At 40.9% G+C, this 20662-nt stretch overlaps 2 protein-coding genes across 8 annotated transcripts in view; one reads left to right on the forward strand and one right to left on the reverse strand.

Moving 5' to 3' along the window:
• The window catches only part of LOC132388713 (NACHT, LRR and PYD domains-containing protein 3-like), a 148314-nt gene that overhangs the window by 67972 nt on the left and 59680 nt on the right, over positions 1–20662 (forward strand). For 3 of the 5 annotated variants that reach the window (XM_059961094.1, XM_059961095.1, XM_059961096.1), the window contains 6 exons: positions 10201–10367; positions 11276–11447; positions 11546–11611; positions 18104–18270; positions 19179–19350; positions 19449–19514. In XM_059961094.1, the coding sequence (XP_059817077.1) occupies positions 10201–10367; positions 11276–11447; positions 11546–11611; positions 18104–18270; positions 19179–19350; positions 19449–19514 (810 nt within the window). The remainder of the gene's footprint in view (positions 1–10200; positions 10368–11275; positions 11448–11545; positions 11612–18103; positions 18271–19178; positions 19351–19448; positions 19515–20662) is intronic. The other 2 variants (XM_059961097.1, XM_059961098.1) reach the window with 2 other exon arrangements.
• The window catches only part of LOC132388714 (uncharacterized), a 77128-nt gene continuing 58952 nt past the window's right edge, over positions 2487–20662 (reverse strand). For 2 of the 3 annotated variants that reach the window (XR_009510320.1, XR_009510321.1), the window contains exon 2: positions 2487–9939. Coding sequence is in view for 1 of the 3 variants with exons in the window: in XM_059961100.1 (XP_059817083.1) it covers positions 13898–16354 (2457 nt within the window). In the remaining 2 variants the exon portion in view is untranslated. Of the gene's footprint in view, positions 9940–11659; positions 17238–20662 lie in introns of those variants that run through there. The other variant, XM_059961100.1, reaches the window with a different exon arrangement.

Raw genomic sequence — 20662 nt, forward strand, 5'->3', positions numbered from 1 at the left:
AGATATTCCAGAGATTTGCATCGGAAGGGGATTACCAGGCAGGCAGACAGTAGCGCAGAGCAAAGCGCAGGTGATGGGCAGTACCAGGAGAGTGTTGTTGATGGTTACTATATTCCCAGGAATTGGCAGAGTCTTTTGCAAGCAGAGAGGTATATTCCCGGGGACTAGAAAGAGCAGCCTTCAACAGACGGTTGAGCTTTACCGACTAAGGTAACAATTCCCTGAATCACCCACCCCACCCCACAGTCTACAGAGGAGTTACACTCTTCCCATTGGTGCAATGCGATGTCAGTCACTAGTTACACCCAATAACAGAGATGGACCATCCAAGAAGGCATTACCCTCGTTGAGGGCATCTCATACTCCCGCCACGAACAAATTTGTCAAAGCGGAACAAATCCCAAAGTAAATGCCCCATTTTTGAATTATTTCAATATCCCTCCGAGGGAAGCTGGGGTTTTTTAAGAAGCTTCGGTCAGTGTCTGATGTATCGTTGAGAGGTATGAGGAGACCACTCGGCCCACTGGATTGCTGCCATCTCCCTGGGGAGGGAGGGAACCCAGCAGGAAGAGGAGGGAGGGTGAATTAACTGAGAGGATAAATATGGTGTTAGGGGTTGAGTAGGATGGAGTCTGAGAGGTTGTTTGCCCCGGTGGGGGCTCAAGGAGCAGGATGCGGGACGGAGCCCATTGACAGTGGGAAAAAGAAATGAGGGGCTCGTCTATGGAAAAGTCTGAGCCCACAGTGGTGGCGAGCAGAGATATTCACCTCTTCGGTGGGCAAACAGTGGGCGACTGTATGCTCATATTGTTAGTCATATTGTTGTCATATACAGAATTGTATAATTGCTGTTCTGTGTGTTATCTGAATGTACTTGCCTGTGATGCTGCCACAAGTCAGTGTCTCTCTGTACCTGTACCTTCCCGTACTTGTGCACTTGGCAATAAATTCAACAGGACCTGAGAAATCTCAGTGAGATTTGATTAGTGATGATCATCTTGGCAGCTCGGTTGGTAAAATGTAAAGAAGATATAACATAGAAATCTAAAGCACGTTACAGGCCATTCATCCCGCAATACTGTGTCAATCGTGTAACCTACTCTAGAGATTGACTACAATTTCCTTACAGCATAGACCTTTATTTTTATAAGCATCGTGTACCTGTCTAAGAGTCTTTTATAAGACCGAATCTGATCCACCACTACCACCGTCACTGCCAGTGCATTCCACACACCCATCCCTCTCAGTGTGAAAAACTTACCCCTGACATCCCCCTGGTACCTACTTCCAAGCAGCTTAATATTATGCTCCCTCTTGTTAGCCATTTCAACCCTGGAGGAAAAAGTCTCTGGCTATCGACACAAGCAAAACCTCTCATCTTAAACACCTCTGTCAGGTCACCTGTCATCCTCCATGGCTTCAAGGAGAAAAGGCCAAGTTTCCTCAACTTATTCTCATCAGGCCTGCTCCCCAATCCAGGCAACATCCTTGTCAATCTCCTTTGCACTGTCTCGATAGCATCCATATTGTTTCCTGTAGTGAGGTGACCAGAATTGAACACAGTACTCCCAAGCAGAGTCTGATCAAGTTCTTAGAACAGATCCCAGTGGAGCGCTGTTAGTCACAATCATCCATGGAGAATACGAACCATCTACAACCTACCTTCACCTTCTGTGGGCAAGCCAATTCCGGATTCAGAAAGCAATGTCTCCTTGGATCCCGTACCTCGTTATTTTCTGAATGAGCTTTCCCTGGGGAACCGTAGCTAATCTCTTACTGCAATCCATATACAGTACTTCCACTGCTCTACCTTCATCAATGTGTTTTGTTACATCCTCAAAGAATTCAATCAGGTTCATAAGCGTGACCTGCCCTTGCCCCTTGCAAAGCCATGCTGACTATCCCTAATCAGACCATGTCTCTCCAAATGTTCATAAACCCTGCCTCTCAGGATCTTCTCCAGAACTTGTCCACAACTGAAGTAAGACTAACTGGTCTGTAATTTCCTGAATTATCTCTACGCCATTTCTTGAACAAGAGAGCATCATTTGCAACCTTCCAATCCTCCGGTACTTCTCCCCACCTAATTGCTGATGCAACGATTATCATCAGAGACTTAGCAATCTCCTCCCTCGATTCCTACAGTAGCATGGAGTATATCTCGTTCAGTCCCGGTGACTTATCTAACTGAATACGTCGCAAAAGATCCAGCACTTGCTCTTTCTTGAAGTCCATACACTCATGTGTTTCAGTCTGCGGTACGTCATACCCACAATTGCCAAGGTCCTTTTCACTGGTGAAAACTGAAGCAAAATACTCAGTATCTCAGAATATTTCAATGATCGGCAGGTTGAGAAACATTTTTTGAGAACGTAGCGGTGAAATTTAACCAAGCTAATTTGCCATTGCTGGCGACCCCCCGTGGATTTATTGTACTTGCATGATGCTCCCTCAGCTCCAATAATGATTGTTACAAAAGTCGGTGATATGTATTCCATCCTTTATTAGCAATCAGTAAACATACAATCTTGAAGTGATGAAACTGATCTGTACCCAAACATAAATTCATCGTATTTGAGTTAATAATAACAAAATATATGACATCGGTCAGTCCCCAGCTGTATACTGCATGGAAAAAGCAAACTATGTAACTGATTCCCTTTGCATTTATCACACTCCCACTGATCCGACTTGTTACCATAAAAAAAGCATCATAAATACACAACGCAGAATACAATGCTGATAGAGAACAGATACATGGCTCCTGCACACAGGCTCAGCTCTGATACAGGGTCCTCCACATGAAATATTAACATACTCTCGTCTTGTTGAATAATTCCATCATTCTGTTTTAATTATATTGACAATTTTTTCCGAACTGACTGTTTTGGATATATGGCGTGTCAACATTGTGTTTAACAAGGTGTCATATAACTAACTATCTGATAATAGCCAGGTGATATGCTCAAAGAAATCTTAACCAAGTTTTGGTGCTATTAATAGTTTTAAAGTCCTGCCGGAAAAATTATAGTGGTTCAGGATAAGATGTCACGATGCTATGTGTGACATTGCATTGTTCAGGTTGTCAGAGTGTTTCTGCATAGACACAAATCATATATTGCCATTGGTGTCAATGCCAGGCGATGTTAACCTGAAAGGAGACGGTGAGAATCAGTTGTGACTGAGAAACCTGTATAATCCAGTGACGAGAGGAATAGAAGTCTCATCGTCAGCAGAAATGTTTCAGCCCACACTGCTGGAACACTTGTCCATTACTCACCACAGCGCCACCAGCGGTAGGAGGACCAAAGCAGTGGGCGCTGTCTGCTCAACCTGGCTTCCCATTCCGTAGACTCATCACTCCCGGTCCAAGACACAAGATTGGTTCCTAAAAGGGAATTGCCTGCAATGCAGAGAGTAGATACCCTGGAGAATCGTGGCCCAGTGTACAATCCATGGAGAGCGGAAATGGACATTGTGTGACTGTGGGTGGACGGGTTCTGGTGGATCCGGCCATGACACGTGTTCAGTGGATCGGCCCAAGATGTTTGAAAGTGTTCATCTCAGTTTAAAAACAAAACAGTGTTCTGTTTTAAACCCCAATTAATGTTTGAGCCTCCTGTTATTTTTTTTTGTTACAGAGCAGCAAAAACTGAGAACTCCTGTCCACAAAATCATTTTAATTTATAAATACTCTGCGGATTCTCCGTCTGGGTTTAATTCAATAATGGCAATTCTCCAAATATTTGTGAAAACTGACCAGAGAGATGAGAGAGAGAGAGTTAACATCTCTGGGGAAAACACAGTCACACGTGGAAGGAGTACAGTTACCGTCTGCTCCTGCTCCTCTAACAGATTATGATGCACATTAAAATAGCGAGTTACTCCAGACGACAAGACATTCTGCAAATGCTGAAAGTTTCGGCCAACAAAAAGACACACAAAATATTGGCAGAATTCAGCAGGTCAGGCAGCATCCATGGAGAGGAATAAACAGTCAACATTTCAAATCAGGACCACAAGGCATAGAAAGTAATGTGACAATATCTCGAATTTCTGTCCCCTCATTTCCAGTCCGATGAAGGTCCTTGGCCTGAAACGTTGATTGTTTATTCTCCTCCATAGATGTTGCCTGACCTGCTGAGTACCTGCAGAATTTTGTGAGAAATCCCAGAGATTTGCTGAGGAAGGGGTTGACCAGGCAGGCAGACAGTAACCCAGAGCCAAGCGGTGTTGATGGGCAGTACCAGGAGAGTGATGGTGATTGTTACTATATTCTCAGCAATAAGCAGAGTCCTTTCAAAACAGGGAGGTATTTTCCTGGGGACACGAAAGAGCAGACTTCAACAGATGGAACTATACCACCTCCTACACCCCAGGCGACCCCTACCCTCCGGCCCAAACCCATTCTCCCATATATATATATATCTCGGACTGTGTTTTGTTTTTTTAAAAAAATATTGAGTTTTCAAATGATTACAGAAAGAAAAAAAATATCTACCCTTCCCCCCCTCCCCTTAACCCCCCCCCCTAACATCCCTATAGAAGAAAAGAAAAAGAAAAAAAAGAAAGAAAGAATGCCTGGATATCGGAACATCCCCACATGCTCCCCGGAGTTCATAGTAACTTTAGTACATATATTTATTTCTTTCCCCAAATAACCAATTATTTTATCTTCGGAGCACCTATATAGTTAATCCTGTCTTTTGTAAATAAGGGCGCCAAATTTTCAAAAATGCTTCATATTTATCTCTTAAATTATAAGTAATTTTTTCAAGTGGAAAACAGCTGGAAATTTCATTCTTCCAACGATCTATACTTAAGTATGAATCCAATTTCCAAGTAACTGCAATAGACTTTTTGGCTACTGACAGTGCAATTTTTATGAATTCTTTCTGATATTTATTCAATTTGGGTTTCGGTTTTATCCCTTCAATATCGCCGAATAAAAATAATATTGGGTTATGTGGAAGTTGTCTTCCAATAATTTGTTCCAGTAAAACTCTGAAATTTGTTCAAAAAGGTTGAATTTTAGAACAAGACCAAGTAGCATGTAAAAAAGTACCAATTTCTTGGTTACATCGGAAACACTGTTCAGATAAATTTGGGTTTAATTTATTTATTTTTTGTGGTGTAATATATAATTAATGTAAAAAATTATATTGCACCAATCTTAACCGGCCATTTATTGTATTTGTCTAAATATCAAGACATAGTCTTGACCAATTTGTTTCTTCAATTTTAATATTCAATTCAATTTCCCATTTTTGTCTTGACTTATGGATTCCTTGTTTAATTGCCTGTTTTTGAATCAAACTATCCATACAATAAATAATTTTTTTAGTTTTTCCTTTTTGAATTAAAGTGTCTATTTCATTAGATTTCGGCAATAACTTTGTTTGACCCAATTTTTCTCTTGAATAAGCCCTTAATTGGAAGTAACAAAAAAGAGTGTTGTTTGATATTTTGTATTTATTCTTTAATTGATCAAATGACATTAATATACCTCCTTCAAAACAATCTTCTATATATCTAATCCCTTTCTGAAACCAATTACATAAAACTTGATTATCCATTGTAAAAGGAATAAGTCTATTTTGAATTAAAGATCTCTTTGCTAATAAAGAGTTCTTTATCTCATCATCAACATTTATCTTATTCCAGAAATCAATCAAATGTTTTAACATAGGAGATTCTTTCTTTTCCCGTATCCATTTAGATTCCCATTTATATATAAAATCTTATGGTGTATTTTCTCCCATTTAATCCAGTTCTATTCTAATCCATGCCAGTCTATCTTTCTCAAAAAAAGATGCAATAAATCTAAGTTGATTTGCTTTATAATAAAATTTGGAAGTTGTAACCCTCCTAGATCAAATTTCCATGTCAAATTTCCAACGATAATCTTGACATCTTACCTTTCCAAACGAACTTCCTCACATATTTATTTAACTCTTGAAAAAACTTCTAGGGTAGTTGTATTGGTAGTGATTGAAATAAGTATTGTAATCTAGGGAATATATTCATTTTTATGGTATTTACTCTACCTACTAATTTTATTGGTAATATCATCCATTTATCAAGATCTTCTTGAACTTTCTTCAATAATGGTAAATAATTTAATTTATATGTTCTTTATATCATTATCAACTCTTATACCTAAATATTTTATCCTGTTTATCGGCCATCTAAATTGAGTTATTAATCGACATTGACTATAATCTCCTTTACTGAGAGGTAAAATTTCACTTTTATCCCAATTTAATTTGTAGCCTGATATTTTTCCATATTCTTCTAATCTAGAGGATAATTTACGCAACGAGTACAATGGGTTTGTTAAATAAAACAGAACATCATCAGCAAATAAGTTAATCTTGTATTCCTCCTGGTTAACTCAGAAACGCTTAATATCTGGGTCCACTCTAATTAATTCAGCTAATGGTTCTATCGCCAACACAAATAAAGCAGGTGATAATGGACAACCTTGCCTAGTTGACCTTGTTAACTGAAATGGTGTTGACATTTGACCATTTGTCACTACTTTAGCTTTGGGATTAGTATTTAATGTTTTAATCCATTTTATAAAGGATACTCCTAATCCATATTTTTCCAATACCTTAAATAAAAAATCCCATTCCAATGTATCAAATGCTTTTTCTGCATCTTAAGCAACTGCCACACTCATTTCCTCCCCCTTTTGTTCCAAATGAATTATGCTAAATAACTGAGTTTCATTATCTGCCGATTGTCTATTTTTAATAAATCCTGTTTGATCCATGTGTATTAATTTTGGTAAGTATTTAGATAATCTGTTAGGTAAGATTTTTGCTATTATTTTATAGTCAGTGTTTAACAAAGAAATAGGTCTATATGATGTTGGCTTTAAAAGATTATCTTTTTTGGCAATACTATTAAAATAGCTGTTGAAAAAGATTCTGGAAGTTTAAGCATTCTTTCCACTTGGTGTATTAACTCCATAAAAGGAGGAATTAATAAATCTTTAAACTTTTTATAAAATTCAGGCGGAAAACCATCTTCTCCTGGGGCTTTATTACTTTGAAATGATCATTGAGCTTCTTCAACCTCTTCTAATGTAAAAGGCATATCTAATCCCTTATGTTCTTCTGAATTCAATTTTGTAAGAGTTATTTGTGATAAAAACCTTCCTATCTTGACATTATCATTTTGTGGTTCTGATTTATACAGTTCAGAATAAAAATTCTTAAAGGTTTCATTAATTTCTAAAGGTTTATAAGTAATTTTATTTACTGTTGTTCGAATTGCATTTATCGTTTTAGAAGTCTGGTCTGTTTTTAACTGCCAAGCAAGAACCTTATGTGATCTTTCACCTAGTTCATAATATCTCTGTTTTGCTCTCATAATTGCTTTTTCTGTTCGATATATCTAAAGTGTATTATATTGTAACTTCTTATTAACAAGTTGTCTTCGTTTTTCTTCTGTCATATATCTTTGAGATTCTTATTCTAATTTTGTAAACTCTTTTTCCAATTGATCAATTTCTATCATATATTCCTTCTTAATTTTATTAGTATCTTATTATCTGACCTCTCAAATATGCCTTCATTGCTTCCCACAATATAAATTTATAATCAACTGAATGTGAATTTGTATCTAAAAAAAACTCAATATGCTTTTTCATAAAATCACAAAAATCTTGATGTTTTATTAATATTGAATTAAATCTCCATCTATAAATTGATTCCTCTTTATCTATCATTATCATTGTCATTATCAATGATCTGACAATATTCTTCCTTTATATTCCATATTTTTCACTGTCTTGAATATTCGTTAATAGGAAAAAATCTATTCTTGAATGTTTTATGTCTATTTGAATGAAATGAATAATCTCTTACTTTTGTGTTAATTCTTCTCCATATATCAATCTTTCATCAATATTAAAGTTAATTTTGCTACTTTTGATTTTGTGACAACCTTTGTTGATCTATCTAAAACTAGACCTAGACAAAAGTTAAAATCTCCACCTATTAATATTTTGTCATGTGCGTTAACCAAATTCAAACAGACCTCGTATAAACTTTACATCATTTTCATGTGGTGCATAAATATTCATAAGAGTCCATAGTTCTTGAAAAAATTTGACAATGTATAATTAAATATCTCCCCGCCGAATCAATTAATACATTTTGTATTTTAATTGGTAAATTTTTATTAACCAAAATTGCAGCTCTTCTCCCCTATGAGTTAAATGAAGCTGCAATAACATTTCCAACCCAATCTCTTTTTAATTTCTGATGTTCTTTCTCTATTAAGTTTGTTTCTTGTAAAAAAGGTATATCTGTTTTCATTTTGTTAATGTGTGTTAAGATTCTTTTTCTTTTCACCGGTCCATTATGCCCATTAACATTAAAACTTTGAAAATTTTGTAAATTAGTCATTATTTTTAATTGGGTTACTCCAATCTATAACAATACCTAATCTTTCAACTTTCGTGGTACCTTGGGGAATCTTTTTAAAAATTCTCCATGTTGCTATGTGCGCCCCACTGATCATCCAGGCCAAAAGAAATAGAAGAAAAATAGATTGTAAAGTAAAAAACAAAATACCCCCCTACTAATGTTGTGGATAAAAAAGAACACAACATTACCCCCCTCTGTTGTACGGGTCATGGCAATCGCCATGATTACACACGTGAATCCCGTAGCAATCGATCCAAAGCTCCTCCAGCTCCCCCATGACAAAAAAAGTATATATATGAGAAGAAAGAAAAAGAAAAAAATACTACTCGCAATTAATATTTCTCAAATTTTGGCTTTCGCCCCCTGTATCATCCTTAAATGTCCATCAATTCCATTCACTGTCTCTGTCTTCATCTTTAATCCATTACGCTTGGAAATCTCTATGTGTAGTTAGCGAATAACTAGGAGTTTTCGTGCGAATTCCTCCGCTTCTCAATAATCGGTAAAAAATATTTTTCCATCCTCCAAAAAAATTTTCAGTGTTGATGGGTGACGCATTATGAATTTATAACCCTTTTCGCATAAAACTTTTTTCACAGGGTTAAATTCCTTCTTTCCCTTCAAAAGGTCATAACTTATATCAGGATAGAAAAGAATTGCTTTCCCTTCTATCACCAATGTCCCTTTACTCTTTCTGGCACATTGGGCAGCCGCCCTCAGGATCTTTTCTTTATCTTAGTATCTTAAGCATTTTATCAAAATCGATCATGGATTTTGATCAGTTTAAGGTCTTGACCTTAAGGCTCTATGAGCCCTTTCAATTTCAATTAGAGTTTCTTCTTCCATTTCCAAGTTTTCAGGGATCCATTTTTGAAAAAAAAATTATTGGATCCTCTCCTTCTATATCTTCTTTAAGTCCAACAATCTTAATATTGTTTCGTCTGCTAAAATTTTCTAGCTTATCCACTTTTTCCAACAATTGTTTTCTTTCTAATGTCCAGGCAGATATATTATCTTCCATTTTATTCATTCTTTCAACCATGTCTTCCATTGTGGCTTCCAAGACTATAATTCTCTTTTCCATTTTGTCCTGTCTTTTTATCACTTTATCAAACATAATCTCCATATTTATCTTTTTTTGATTTCTTTTAATGCGTTTAATTTTTTTCTAATTTACACATTATTTGCATCAAAGTTTTTTCTATATTTCCAGAAAAACTTTTACCTCCATCTTCGTCTGATTTATCCAGAGAATCTGAATATGCCGCAGATTCACTTTCACTTCCGGTTTCAATCGTAACTGGGATTTGTAGTTCCGGTTGCTCGCGTTTGCGCAGTTCTTGTTGGTCTTTTTCTTTGGAAATGGTCGATGTTGCCGCAGTTTCCTGTTCTGGATCACCGCACGTAAAATGTACCTGAGCCCCGGTTCTCTGGCAGCAGCGGGCCTTGATTCTGTTCCAACTTGCGTTGTCTTCACGCTAGTAGTTTTCTTCATCTTCTGTTTATGAGACATAGTTTGAAACAATCCGGAGTAGTTTATGCAACTTTTGGAAAGTATTTACTAACTTTTCTTCACGTAAACATTAATTTACTGATTTTTTACGGGAGAGCTGGTTTCCCGCGTCTCGATCCTACGTCATCATGTGTGTCCCCCTCCCCCGGACTGTGTTTTGTTGTGATCTGTAGGTTCCAGAGAGAAAGTTACCACCCAGTATGGTGTTGAAATTTCTTTAATGCTCCTAATTATTTTCCTTCACAGGTCCGGGCTCAGTGATCACCGAGCTCCTGGCAAGCTGTGACGATTCCCAGCTGCTGCGGTTGACGGATATCTACCGGGACAGGCTGGAGCAGGCGATGGAAGGAGGGGTGCACGGAGTGAGCCTGGCGTTAATGGCCAAGAATCAGTTCAGTGTACAGGAACATCGGGTGAGTGGGAGAGAGAATGAGTTTGAATTTTTGCAAATCACAGGACTGATGGGTGCCGGAACTCTGACTCATCGGATATTATATTAGATAAAGGAACAACTGGGAAATAAATACTGTACACACAATCCCAGACATGTGAATCTGAACCAGTGATAGAAAGGGGTGAAAAGACCCCGCGGAATGGTGGGTGGCTGCTCAATGTTCAGAGTGAGTTGAGTTGTGTGGGCTTACAGTATTAAATTGAAATATTACAGGAAGTTTTGGTTTGGGAAGAACGTCCAGCATGATGGCAGGATGACAGTGAGAACTGGGACATCATCTGTGGGTGCCACAGGAGCTCGAGTGTGTTCTGTTCTGGGTGGAGATCATTCTGTTACAATCTGTAACTGCAAACAGTGTGGATCGGGGAATACGGCCATGTTGTAATGTGTAATCACTGAATAAACCTCCACTGGAAAAGGCAAAGGAAAGGCATCGGGGGTCAGCCGGTAATTCGCTGTCATCTTGGACACTGGCGGATTAAGGAGATGAATCACATCATCTTTTCTGAAACTTCTCTGCAACTCACTCTGTTATTAAAGCCCTCCTGTTTTCTTTCTTCGTCTGTGATCGTTATTTTCTGATTTCTGTTTTACACGGTCAAATCCGGTGAGGAACTATTTATGGATTTGGAGCCACATCAATGAACCTGTCACAGACCAGCCAAGATCTCATTGACTGGTGGACCAGGTTCACGGTGAATGTCCCTCCGTGTGCTCTGCACTCAGAATGTACAGTCCATGTCCAGACAGGATCAGCACCTGTCCGGGTCACTGCTCAGTGTGATCCCGTTACAGAGCACATCATTTACTTCTCATTCTCTGTGTGAATCTGTCAGTCCCCAATATGTTCACTGTTACTCTTCACAGAAAATCTCTGATCTCGCTGATAAGGGAGAGCGGGCGGACAGTTCTAAACTCCTCCTGAGCCTGGTGATGGAGAAAGGCTCCCGCGCCCCGAGGGTGATGTGGGAAACCTTTGTGAAAATGAGGATTGGTGTTCCAGAGTTGGACAAAATACTGAAGGAAATAAAGGAATATGGTGAGATAGTATCAGAGATTAATTCAAATTCGGATTGAATACGGTACATGTTAGAATTTTTCAAAAATGATTTCCTCAATTTGTTTAAATTCAAACAGGTTGTGATTCTTCCCATCGACCAATTCCTGCTCAACATTTACTAAAGGTTCTCAGTGAGCTGAAAGGTAAGTGAACGTACATTGAACATTGAAGAGTATAACACAGGAACAGGCCATCAGGCAAATAATATTGTGCCGAAACAGCTAAGAAATAAATCAAACACAGCCAAACTCTAATCTCTTCTTCCTTCACCATGTCCATATGCCTCCATCTTCCTTACATCAATGTGCCTGTCCAAACGTCTCTTAGAAGTCTCTAACAATTTGTCTCTACCACCTTACAGGCAGTATGTTCCAGGCATCCACGACTCTCTGATTTAAAAAAAAACTACCCCTCACATCCCCCTTAATCCAACCCCCGCTCACCTTCACTGCATGCCCTCTAGTAACAGATATTTCAAACCCAGGAGACTGATTCTCTCTGCCCACTCTATCTCAGTCTCATGGTTGAAAGAATGAATAAAACGGAAGATAATATCTCTGCCTGGACATTAGAAAGAAAACAATTGTTGGAAAAAGCGGATAAGCTTGAAAATTTTAGCAGACGAAACAATATTAAGATTGTTGGACTTAAAGAAGATATCGAAGGAGAAGGTCCAATAAAGTTTTTTCAAATATGTATCCCTGAAAGCTTGGAAATGGAAGAAGAAACTCTAATTGAAATTGAAAGGGCTCATAGAGCCTTAAGATCAAGACCTCAAGCTGATCAAAATCTGCAACCAATTTTGATAAAATGCTTAAGATACTAAGATAAAGAAAAGATCCTGAAGGTGGCTGTCCAATGTGCCAGAAAGAGTAAAGGGACATTGGTGATTGAATGGAAAGCAGTTCTTTTCTATCCTGATATACGTTATAACCTTTTGATGAGAAATAAGGAATTTGACCCAGTGAGAAAAGCTTTATGGGAAAAGGGTTATAAATTCATAATGCGTCACTCAGCAACACTGATAATTTCTTTGGAGGATGGAAAAAGATTTTTTACCGATTATCGAGAAGCGGAGGAATTTGCGCAAAAACTCCTAGTTATTCGCTAACTACACATAGAGATTTCCAAGTATAATGGATTAAAGATGAAGACAGAGACAGTGAATGGAATTGATGGACATTTAAGGATGATACAGGGGGAGAAAGGCAAAATTTGAGAAATATTAACTGCGAGTAGTATTTTTTCTTTTTTTCTTCTCATATATATACTTTTCTATGTCGCGGGGGAGCTGGGGAGCTGGGGGAGCTTTGGATCGATTGCTACGGGATTCACGTGTGTAATCATGGCGATTGCAATGACCCGTACAACAGAGGGGGGTAATGTTCTGTTCTTGTTTATCCACATTATTACGCATTATTTGCATCAAAGTTTTTTCTATATTTCCAGAACAACTTTTATCTCCATCTTCGTCTGATTTATCCAGTAAATCTGAATCTGCCGCAGATTCACTTTCACTTCCGGTTTCAATCGTAACTGGGATTTGTAGTTCGAGTTGCTCTCGTTTGCGCATGCTCCTTCCTTCGCGTTTGCGCAGTTCTTGTTGGTCTTTTTCTTTGGAAATGGTCGATGTTGCCGCAGCTTCCTGTTCTGTATCACCGCAGGTGAAATGTACCTGAGCCCGCGATTCTCTGGCAGCAGCGGGTGTAACGTTCTCCTTCGCGTGTACTAATAACGCCGAATTCAACGTCGAGATAAACCAATGAAACCAGATCGCAGTAAGATTAACCATTTACTGTTCACTCTTCACATTAACAAATGGTGAAAATTGTTGATAAAATAATACAAGATTGATACAGTATTTGTTCCTTCCTTAATATCACATTTCAATTGTAAATACTTGTAAAGGTGACTATAACTACATTACACTAAGGTGCAGTATACAGGGAGAGTTTACCTGCTCCATTAACTACTTTAAATACACTTCCATGCAAACTATCCGCAACTCTTTAACTAACGAAAGCATAAACATTATCGACCGTCGTTACTTCTAACAGGATCGGCATTAACATCTTAGTTCAATATATCGATTATCTGTTAACTTACAGCGTTGCTCTCAGTGTGATTTCTCATGCCTGCAAAACAACTTCTGCTCAGGTGTGCCTCGTGGTGAGCCCCCACCCTCGCGTTAATTTCAAACCAGTACTTTCCCACAAGACGCGGCGAAACCGGATGTGACGTCATCGCATGCCGATATATTTTACATGCAATGAATATACTTTAAACACTTCTAATTCTAACTAGAAAATACTATAAAATGAATTACTAAGCGAAAATATTATAAACTAAATAACTGTCGTAAAGACAGCACACTCCCCGCTTGACCTTCATAAGGTCATAATGAACAGAGTACAAACTTAGTCTCTTAATCAGTCATTAGGTAGAAGTAGAATAACTTCTGTAACTGGCCTTTGGTAAATTTTCACATCGCCTTGGTCGGTAGTCTTCAATTCGATCTTCCTGACGTGTCCATCCCCGCTAGGGAATGTAGCAGTGATTCTGGCCATTGGCCAGCTGTTGCGGGCGATTTGCTTGTCCCTGAGCAGGACTAAGTCTCCAACTTGAAGATTCCTGCGGGGTTCTGTCCACTTTTGTCTCTGTTGCAACAAAGGTAGATATTTTTGTCTCCAGCGAGACCAGAGCTGATTTGCCAGAGCCTGGACTTGTCTCCATTGCTTTGTGTACAAATCCTCGTCTGAGAAGCCTCCTGGTGGAGGGGGAGCTCCTGCCTTCTGCGTAAGGAGCATTGATGGCGAAAGTATGAAGGGGTTTTCTGGGTCAGAAGACACAGGTAGGAGTGGTTGTGCGTTTATAATGGCTGTGACCTCTGCCATTAGGGCGCACAGTACCTCGTGGGTCAATCGGGTGCGTTGCTGCATCTCAGGTTTCCCTTTCCGGGTTTTCCGTAAGGACGTGAACCGTTTGACTGCCTGCTCTTTGTTATCTTGTGAGCGCTGGCGCGGTTCCCTGAAAGGCAATGGGGCAACCCCATTATTTGCTTCATCTCTGAAGACCTTGGTGTCCTTTGTTTTTAAAGAAATGGCATCTTGAGCTGATTGTGCAAGTTTGTTTCCGTGCTCGGTTTGAACGAAAACTGACTGACCTGGCGTCTCGTCAGTTACTTTACGCTTGTTAACGTCTTGTTGTGCTTCCTTAATGCACGGGACACTTGGGCAGGGTTGAAAAATCGAATGGCGCCCACTCTCTAGCACATTGGTCTTGAGTGTGTCAACCGTCGGTTTGTGTACGTCACCGAGATACACCTCTCCTATCACCACCCAGCCCAGATCCAGACGTTGCGCGAAGGGGGCGTCGAGTGGTCCATTGACCTGCTGCCTAACCTTGTGCACCTGGATAACATCTCTTCCTAATAGCAGGAGTATTTCCGCTTTTGGATCCAGTTCTGGGATGTGTTTGGCGATGTGGTGGAGATGTGGCTGGTGTAGCACCGCACTTGGTGTCGGGATCTCAGTGCGGTTATTCATGATTTCATTGCACTCTAAGAGCGGAGGGAGACAGATGACGACTTTACCATCCAGGGACTCGATCTGGATGCCTTCTGCCTTCCTTCCTTGGGTTTCCCTGTTGCCTGAGCAAGTTTTGAGGTAGTATGGGAACTGCTCACTCTCAATGTTGAACAATTTAAAGAACTCTGGACTGACTAGTGAGCGATTGCTCTGATCGTCCAGAATCACATAGGCTTTGATGGCCTTGTCTTTGGCTCCTTTAGGGTACACCTTAGTGAGGCAGATCTTGGAACAAGAACGGCTTGACTGAGCTTGACCGCAAACTTCTGTACAGTTCGAGCTGACAACTGTTGTCCTGGGGTGAGCCTCTCCCTCCCCGCCGTCCTGTTGTGGGGGTGAAGGAGCATCGTCGGTTTGCGGTGACAGGTCGGGATGCATGGCCCCGACGTGATCTGGGCTATCACATTCCGGACACTTCACGGCGATCGTACACTCTCTGGCGAGGTGAGAGGTTGAGGAACAGCATCTAAAACATATTCTTTTCTCCTTGAGAAGAGCCGTCCTCTCTGCAAGGGGTTTTTCCCTAAACGTTCTGCATCCTTTGAGGGGGTGAGGTTTGTTATGCAACGGACAATACTTGCTAGGGTCGTTGTTAGTTGTAAGGGCTTCAGTCTTGAGCACTGAGACGGGTTTATCAATGTTGAAAACATTCGAAGAGGATCTACTTGGCTTGGTGTAAATCGTACTGCTTCCTGGACCCGCGAGGCTAGGGTCGTTTCGCTTCTTCGCCTCCCTGCACACAAACCTAGTGAGGAGCTCAAAGGGAGGAGATCGATCATCGTGCTCTTCCTTGTAATCTAAAGCAACGGACAGCCACCTGTCCTGCAGCCCAAAAGGAAGTTTGTCCATGACTTGTCTAATCCCGAATGGAGTATCTAGGTATACTAGACCAGCTGAGTAGCTATCTTCTTTGGCGCCTTGGATCTCCATGAGTAAATCTCCGAATTCTCTTAACTTAATGTGATCTTTGGCTGACACCTTAGGAAAGTTTTCCAGACGTCGATATAGCGCCTCTTCAATAGCTTCGGGGGACCCATAGTCCTCCCGAAGTCTCTCCCACGCTTTGCTTAAGGCTAGTTCGAGTTTCTTGATGTACACTGAACGCATGCGTCTCACCTGTTCGCGTGATTCTTTTCCCATCCATTTCGCCAGAAGGTCCAACTTTTGGGTTGCACTGAGCTGGACTCCGTCGATCGCGTTGGTGAATGTGGAGTACCATGCACAGTAATTTTCAGGTATATCCTCAAACTGGTACAGTCCCGAAGTGACGAGATCCCGTCGTGCTAAATACTGCATCATGGGATCACTTGTAAGCGGCAGCGGGCTGGAGAAGTACGTTGGCACCTATATGACTGAGAGCGTACGTTGCTCATGGAATTTACCGTCCTGGATTCGACCTCTGCATCTCTTCGCATCAAACTTTGTAAGTTTGGTGTCGAGAAGTATCGGTTGTCAGCTCTTTCATTCTCGACTCCATCACGGAGTCGTGAGGGTAAATTTTCTTCCTCGTATGGATGTGATGCAATCGTGACTCTCTGAGGTTCCTCGTAGCTGGGGAAGTTATCGAATACGTATGGAGAGGGGAGACGAGCCTGCCTGTCTATTTGAGATTGTACATAGTCGCTTGTGCGTTCCAGTCTGGTCCTTTCTAAAGTAGATCTTACTGCGGTCAGATCACGCGACCCTTCAGCTTCTTCTTCTCTTTCTAGCTGCAGCACTTGCAACTCTGTCGATGTTTTTGCCATTTCCAACTGGGTTTCGGCTTCTCGGGTGTCCCATTCCTTCTGGGTTTCGGCTTCTCTGGCGGCCTCTTCGGCTTCTCTGGCAGCCTTTTCTTTCTGGATTTCGGCTTCTCTGGTGGCCTGCTTCATTTTCAAAACTGCTTCTTGTCTGGCGTAACGCAGTCGCACCTTGGCAGCTTCTGCCTTGGCTCTTGCCTGGGTGGACTTACTTGATGTCGCTCTACTGCCCTTGTCGCTGGGCGCCATCGACTTGATCCCGGATCGAGCTGACATTGCAGCACTTGAAACACCTGATAATGCCGCTTTTTCACTGTAACGTTCTCCTTCGCGTGTACTAATAACGCCGAATTCAACGTCGAGATAAACCACAGTCAATGAAACCAGATCGCAGTAAGATTAACCATTTACTGTTCACTCTTAACATTAACATATGGTGAAAACTGTTGATAAAACAATACAAGATTGATACAGTATTTGTTCCTTCCTTAATATCACATTTCAATTGTAAATACTTGTAAAGGTGACTATAACTACATTACACTAAGGTGCAGTATACAGGCAGAGTTTACCTGCTCCATTGACTACTTTAAATACACTTCCATGCAAACTATCCGCAACTCTTTAACTAACGAAAGCATAAACATTATCGACCGTCGTTACTTCTAACAGGATCGGCATTAACATCTTAGTTCAATATATCGATTATCTGTTAACTTACAGCGTTGCTCTCACTGTGATTTCTCATGCCTGCAAAACAACTTCTGCTCAGGTGTGCCTCGTGGTGAGCCCCCACCCTCGCGTTAATTTCAAACCGGTACTTTCCCACAAGACGCGGCGAAACCGGATGTGACGTCATCGCATGCCGATATACTTTACATGCAATGAATATACTTTAAACACTTCTAATTCTAACTAGAAAATACTATAAAATGAATTACTAAGCGAAAATATTATAAACTAAATAACTGTCGTAAAGACAGCACAGCGGGCCTTGATTCTGTTCCAACTTGCGTTGTCTTCATGGTAGTAGTTTTCTTCATCTTCTGTTTGTGAGACACAGTTTGAAACAATCCGGAGTAGTTTATAAGTAACTTTTAGAAAGTATTTACTAACTTTTCTTCACGTGAACATTAATTTACTGATTTTTTACGGGAGAGCTGGTTTCCCGCGTCTCGATCCTACGTCATCACGTGTCCCCCCCTCCCCCGGACTGTGTTTTGTTGTGATCTTTAGGTTCCAGAGAGAAAGTTACTACCCAGTATGGTGTTGAAATTTCTTTAATGCTCCTAATTATTTTCCTTCACAGGTCCGGGCTCAGTGATCACCAAGCTCCTGGCAAGCTGTGACGATTCCCAGCTGCTGCGGTTGACGGCTATCTACAGGGACAGGCTGGAGCAGGCGATGGAAGGAGAGGTGCACAGAGTGAGCCTGGCGTTAACGGCCGAGAATCAGTTCAGTGTACAGGAACATTGGGTGAGTGGGAGAGAGAATGAGTTTGAATTTTCACACATCACAGGACTGATGGGTGCCGGAACTCTGACTCATCAGATATTATATTAGATAAAGGAACAACTGGGAAATAAATACTCTACATACAATCCCAGACATGTGAATCTGAACCAGTGATAGAAAGGGGTGAAAAGACCCCGCGGAATGGTGGGTGGCTGCTCAATGTTCAGAGTGAGTTGAGTTGTGTGGGCTTACAGTATTAAATTGAAATATTACAGGAAGTTTTGGTTTGGGAAGAACGTGCAGCGTGATGGCAGGATGACAGTGAGAACTGGGACATCATCTGTGGGTGTCACAAGAGCTTGAATGTGTTCTGTTCTGAGTGGAGATGACAGTGTTTCAATCCGTAACAGCGAACAGTGTGGATCGGGGAACACTGCCATGTTGTAATGTGTAACCACTGAATAAACCTCCATTGGAAAAGGCAAAGGAAAGGCATCAGGTGTCAGCCTGTAATCCGCTGTCATCTTGGACACTGGCGGACTGAGGAGATGAATCACATCATATTTTCTGAAACTTCTCTGCAACTCGCTCTGTTATTAAAGCCTTCCTGTTTTCTTTCTTCATCTGTGATCGTTATTTTCTGATTTCTGTTTTACACGGTCAAATCCGGTGAGGAATTATTTATGGATTTGGAGCCACGTCAATGAAGCGGTCACAGACCAGCCAAGATCTCACTGACTGGTGGACCAGGTTCACGGTGAATGTCCCTCCGTGTGCTCTGCACTCAGAATGTACAGTCCATGTCCAGACAGGATCAGCACCTGTCCGGGTCACTGCTCAGTGTGATCCCGTTACAGAGCACATCATTTACTTCTCATTCTCTGTGTGAATCTGTCAGTCCCCAATATGTTCACTGTTACTCTTCACAGAAAATCTCTGATCTCGCTGATAAGGGAGAGCTGGCGGACAGTTCTAAACTCCTCCTGAGCCTGGTGATGGAGAAAGGCTCCCGCGCCCCGAGGGTGATGTGGGAAACCTTTGTGAAAATGCGGATTGGTGTTCCAGAGTTGGTCAAAATACTGAAGGAAATACAGGAATATGGTGAGATAGTATCAGAGATTAATTCAAATTTGGATTGAATACGGTACATGTTACAATTTGACAAAAATGATTTCCTCAATTTATTTAAATTCAAACAGGTTGTGATTCTTCCCATCGACCAATTCCTGCTCAACATTTACTAAAGATTCTCAGTGAGCTGAAAGGTAAGTGAATGTGCATTGAACATTGAAGAGTATAACACAGGAACAGGCCATCAGGCAAATAATATTGTGCCGAAACAGCTAAGAAATTAATCAAACACAGCCAAACTCTAATCTCTCCTTCCTTCACCGTGTCCATCTGCCTCCATCTTCCTTACATCAATGTGCCTGTCCAAACGTCTCTTAGAAGTCTCTAACAATTTGTCTCTATCACCTTACCAGGCAGTGTGTTCCAGGCATCCACGACTCTCTGATTTAAATAAAAAACTACCCCTCACATCCCCCTTAATCCAACCCCTGCTCACCTTCACTGCACGCCCTCTAGTAACAGATATTTCAAACCCAAGACTGATTCTCTCTGCCCACTCTATCTAAGTCTCATAATTTCGGATAGTTGTCAGAGCTCCCTCAATCTCTGATGATCCAGAGAAAACATTTCAAATTTATCCAGGCTCTCATGATAGCACATGGCCTCTGAACAAGGCAGCATCCCGATGAGCCTCTTCTGCTCCCTCTCTAAAGCCTCAACATCCCTCCGGTAGTGGAGTGATCGGAACGGTATGCAATGGCCCAGATGAGGCTGAAGCAAATTTCATTAAGTTGAAACTTGTCCTCTGTTTCCACCAACAGTTGTAATTTGCATCCGGCGGTTCAGTTGTTGAGCCAACAGGATCTGACCAGGTAAATGTTGACACTGTGACAGAGAACACAGTGAGACACAGGGAAACGTGTTTGCTGGAGGGAGAGTTTTCAAAGGACATTTTGAGGAAAGAGGCAGAGAGCTGGCGAGTTTCAGGAAAGTGATCACATCGCTCTGGGGCCTGCAACTACAGATCCCCACCGGAGTCTGAGTGGAGAAGGGGTGATCTGGAGATGGGGTGAAAAAAAAATATATTTCTTCATACCAATAAGTCAAAACCTTCTGTTGCCAACCACTGCCCCTTCCTGAACAGACTCATCCTTAACCATTTTCTAAACTCCCCCAGTTCCCGCAGATTATCTTTTCTCAGAGTTGGGCGTCCACTGAAGTTCCAGTCACAGAATAGTAATAATAGCATCACTTTAATTAGAAAAGCAGGGATCGTCCCAACTGGTCTGTTCAACCACAGAGCAGCAGATGAACCCCTCTGTGTTCACATCTACACTCCCTA

Source organism: Hypanus sabinus, unplaced genomic scaffold (assembly GCF_030144855.1).
Source record: "Hypanus sabinus isolate sHypSab1 unplaced genomic scaffold, sHypSab1.hap1 scaffold_386, whole genome shotgun sequence".
NCBI classification, from domain to species: domain Eukaryota; kingdom Metazoa; phylum Chordata; class Chondrichthyes; order Myliobatiformes; family Dasyatidae; genus Hypanus; species Hypanus sabinus.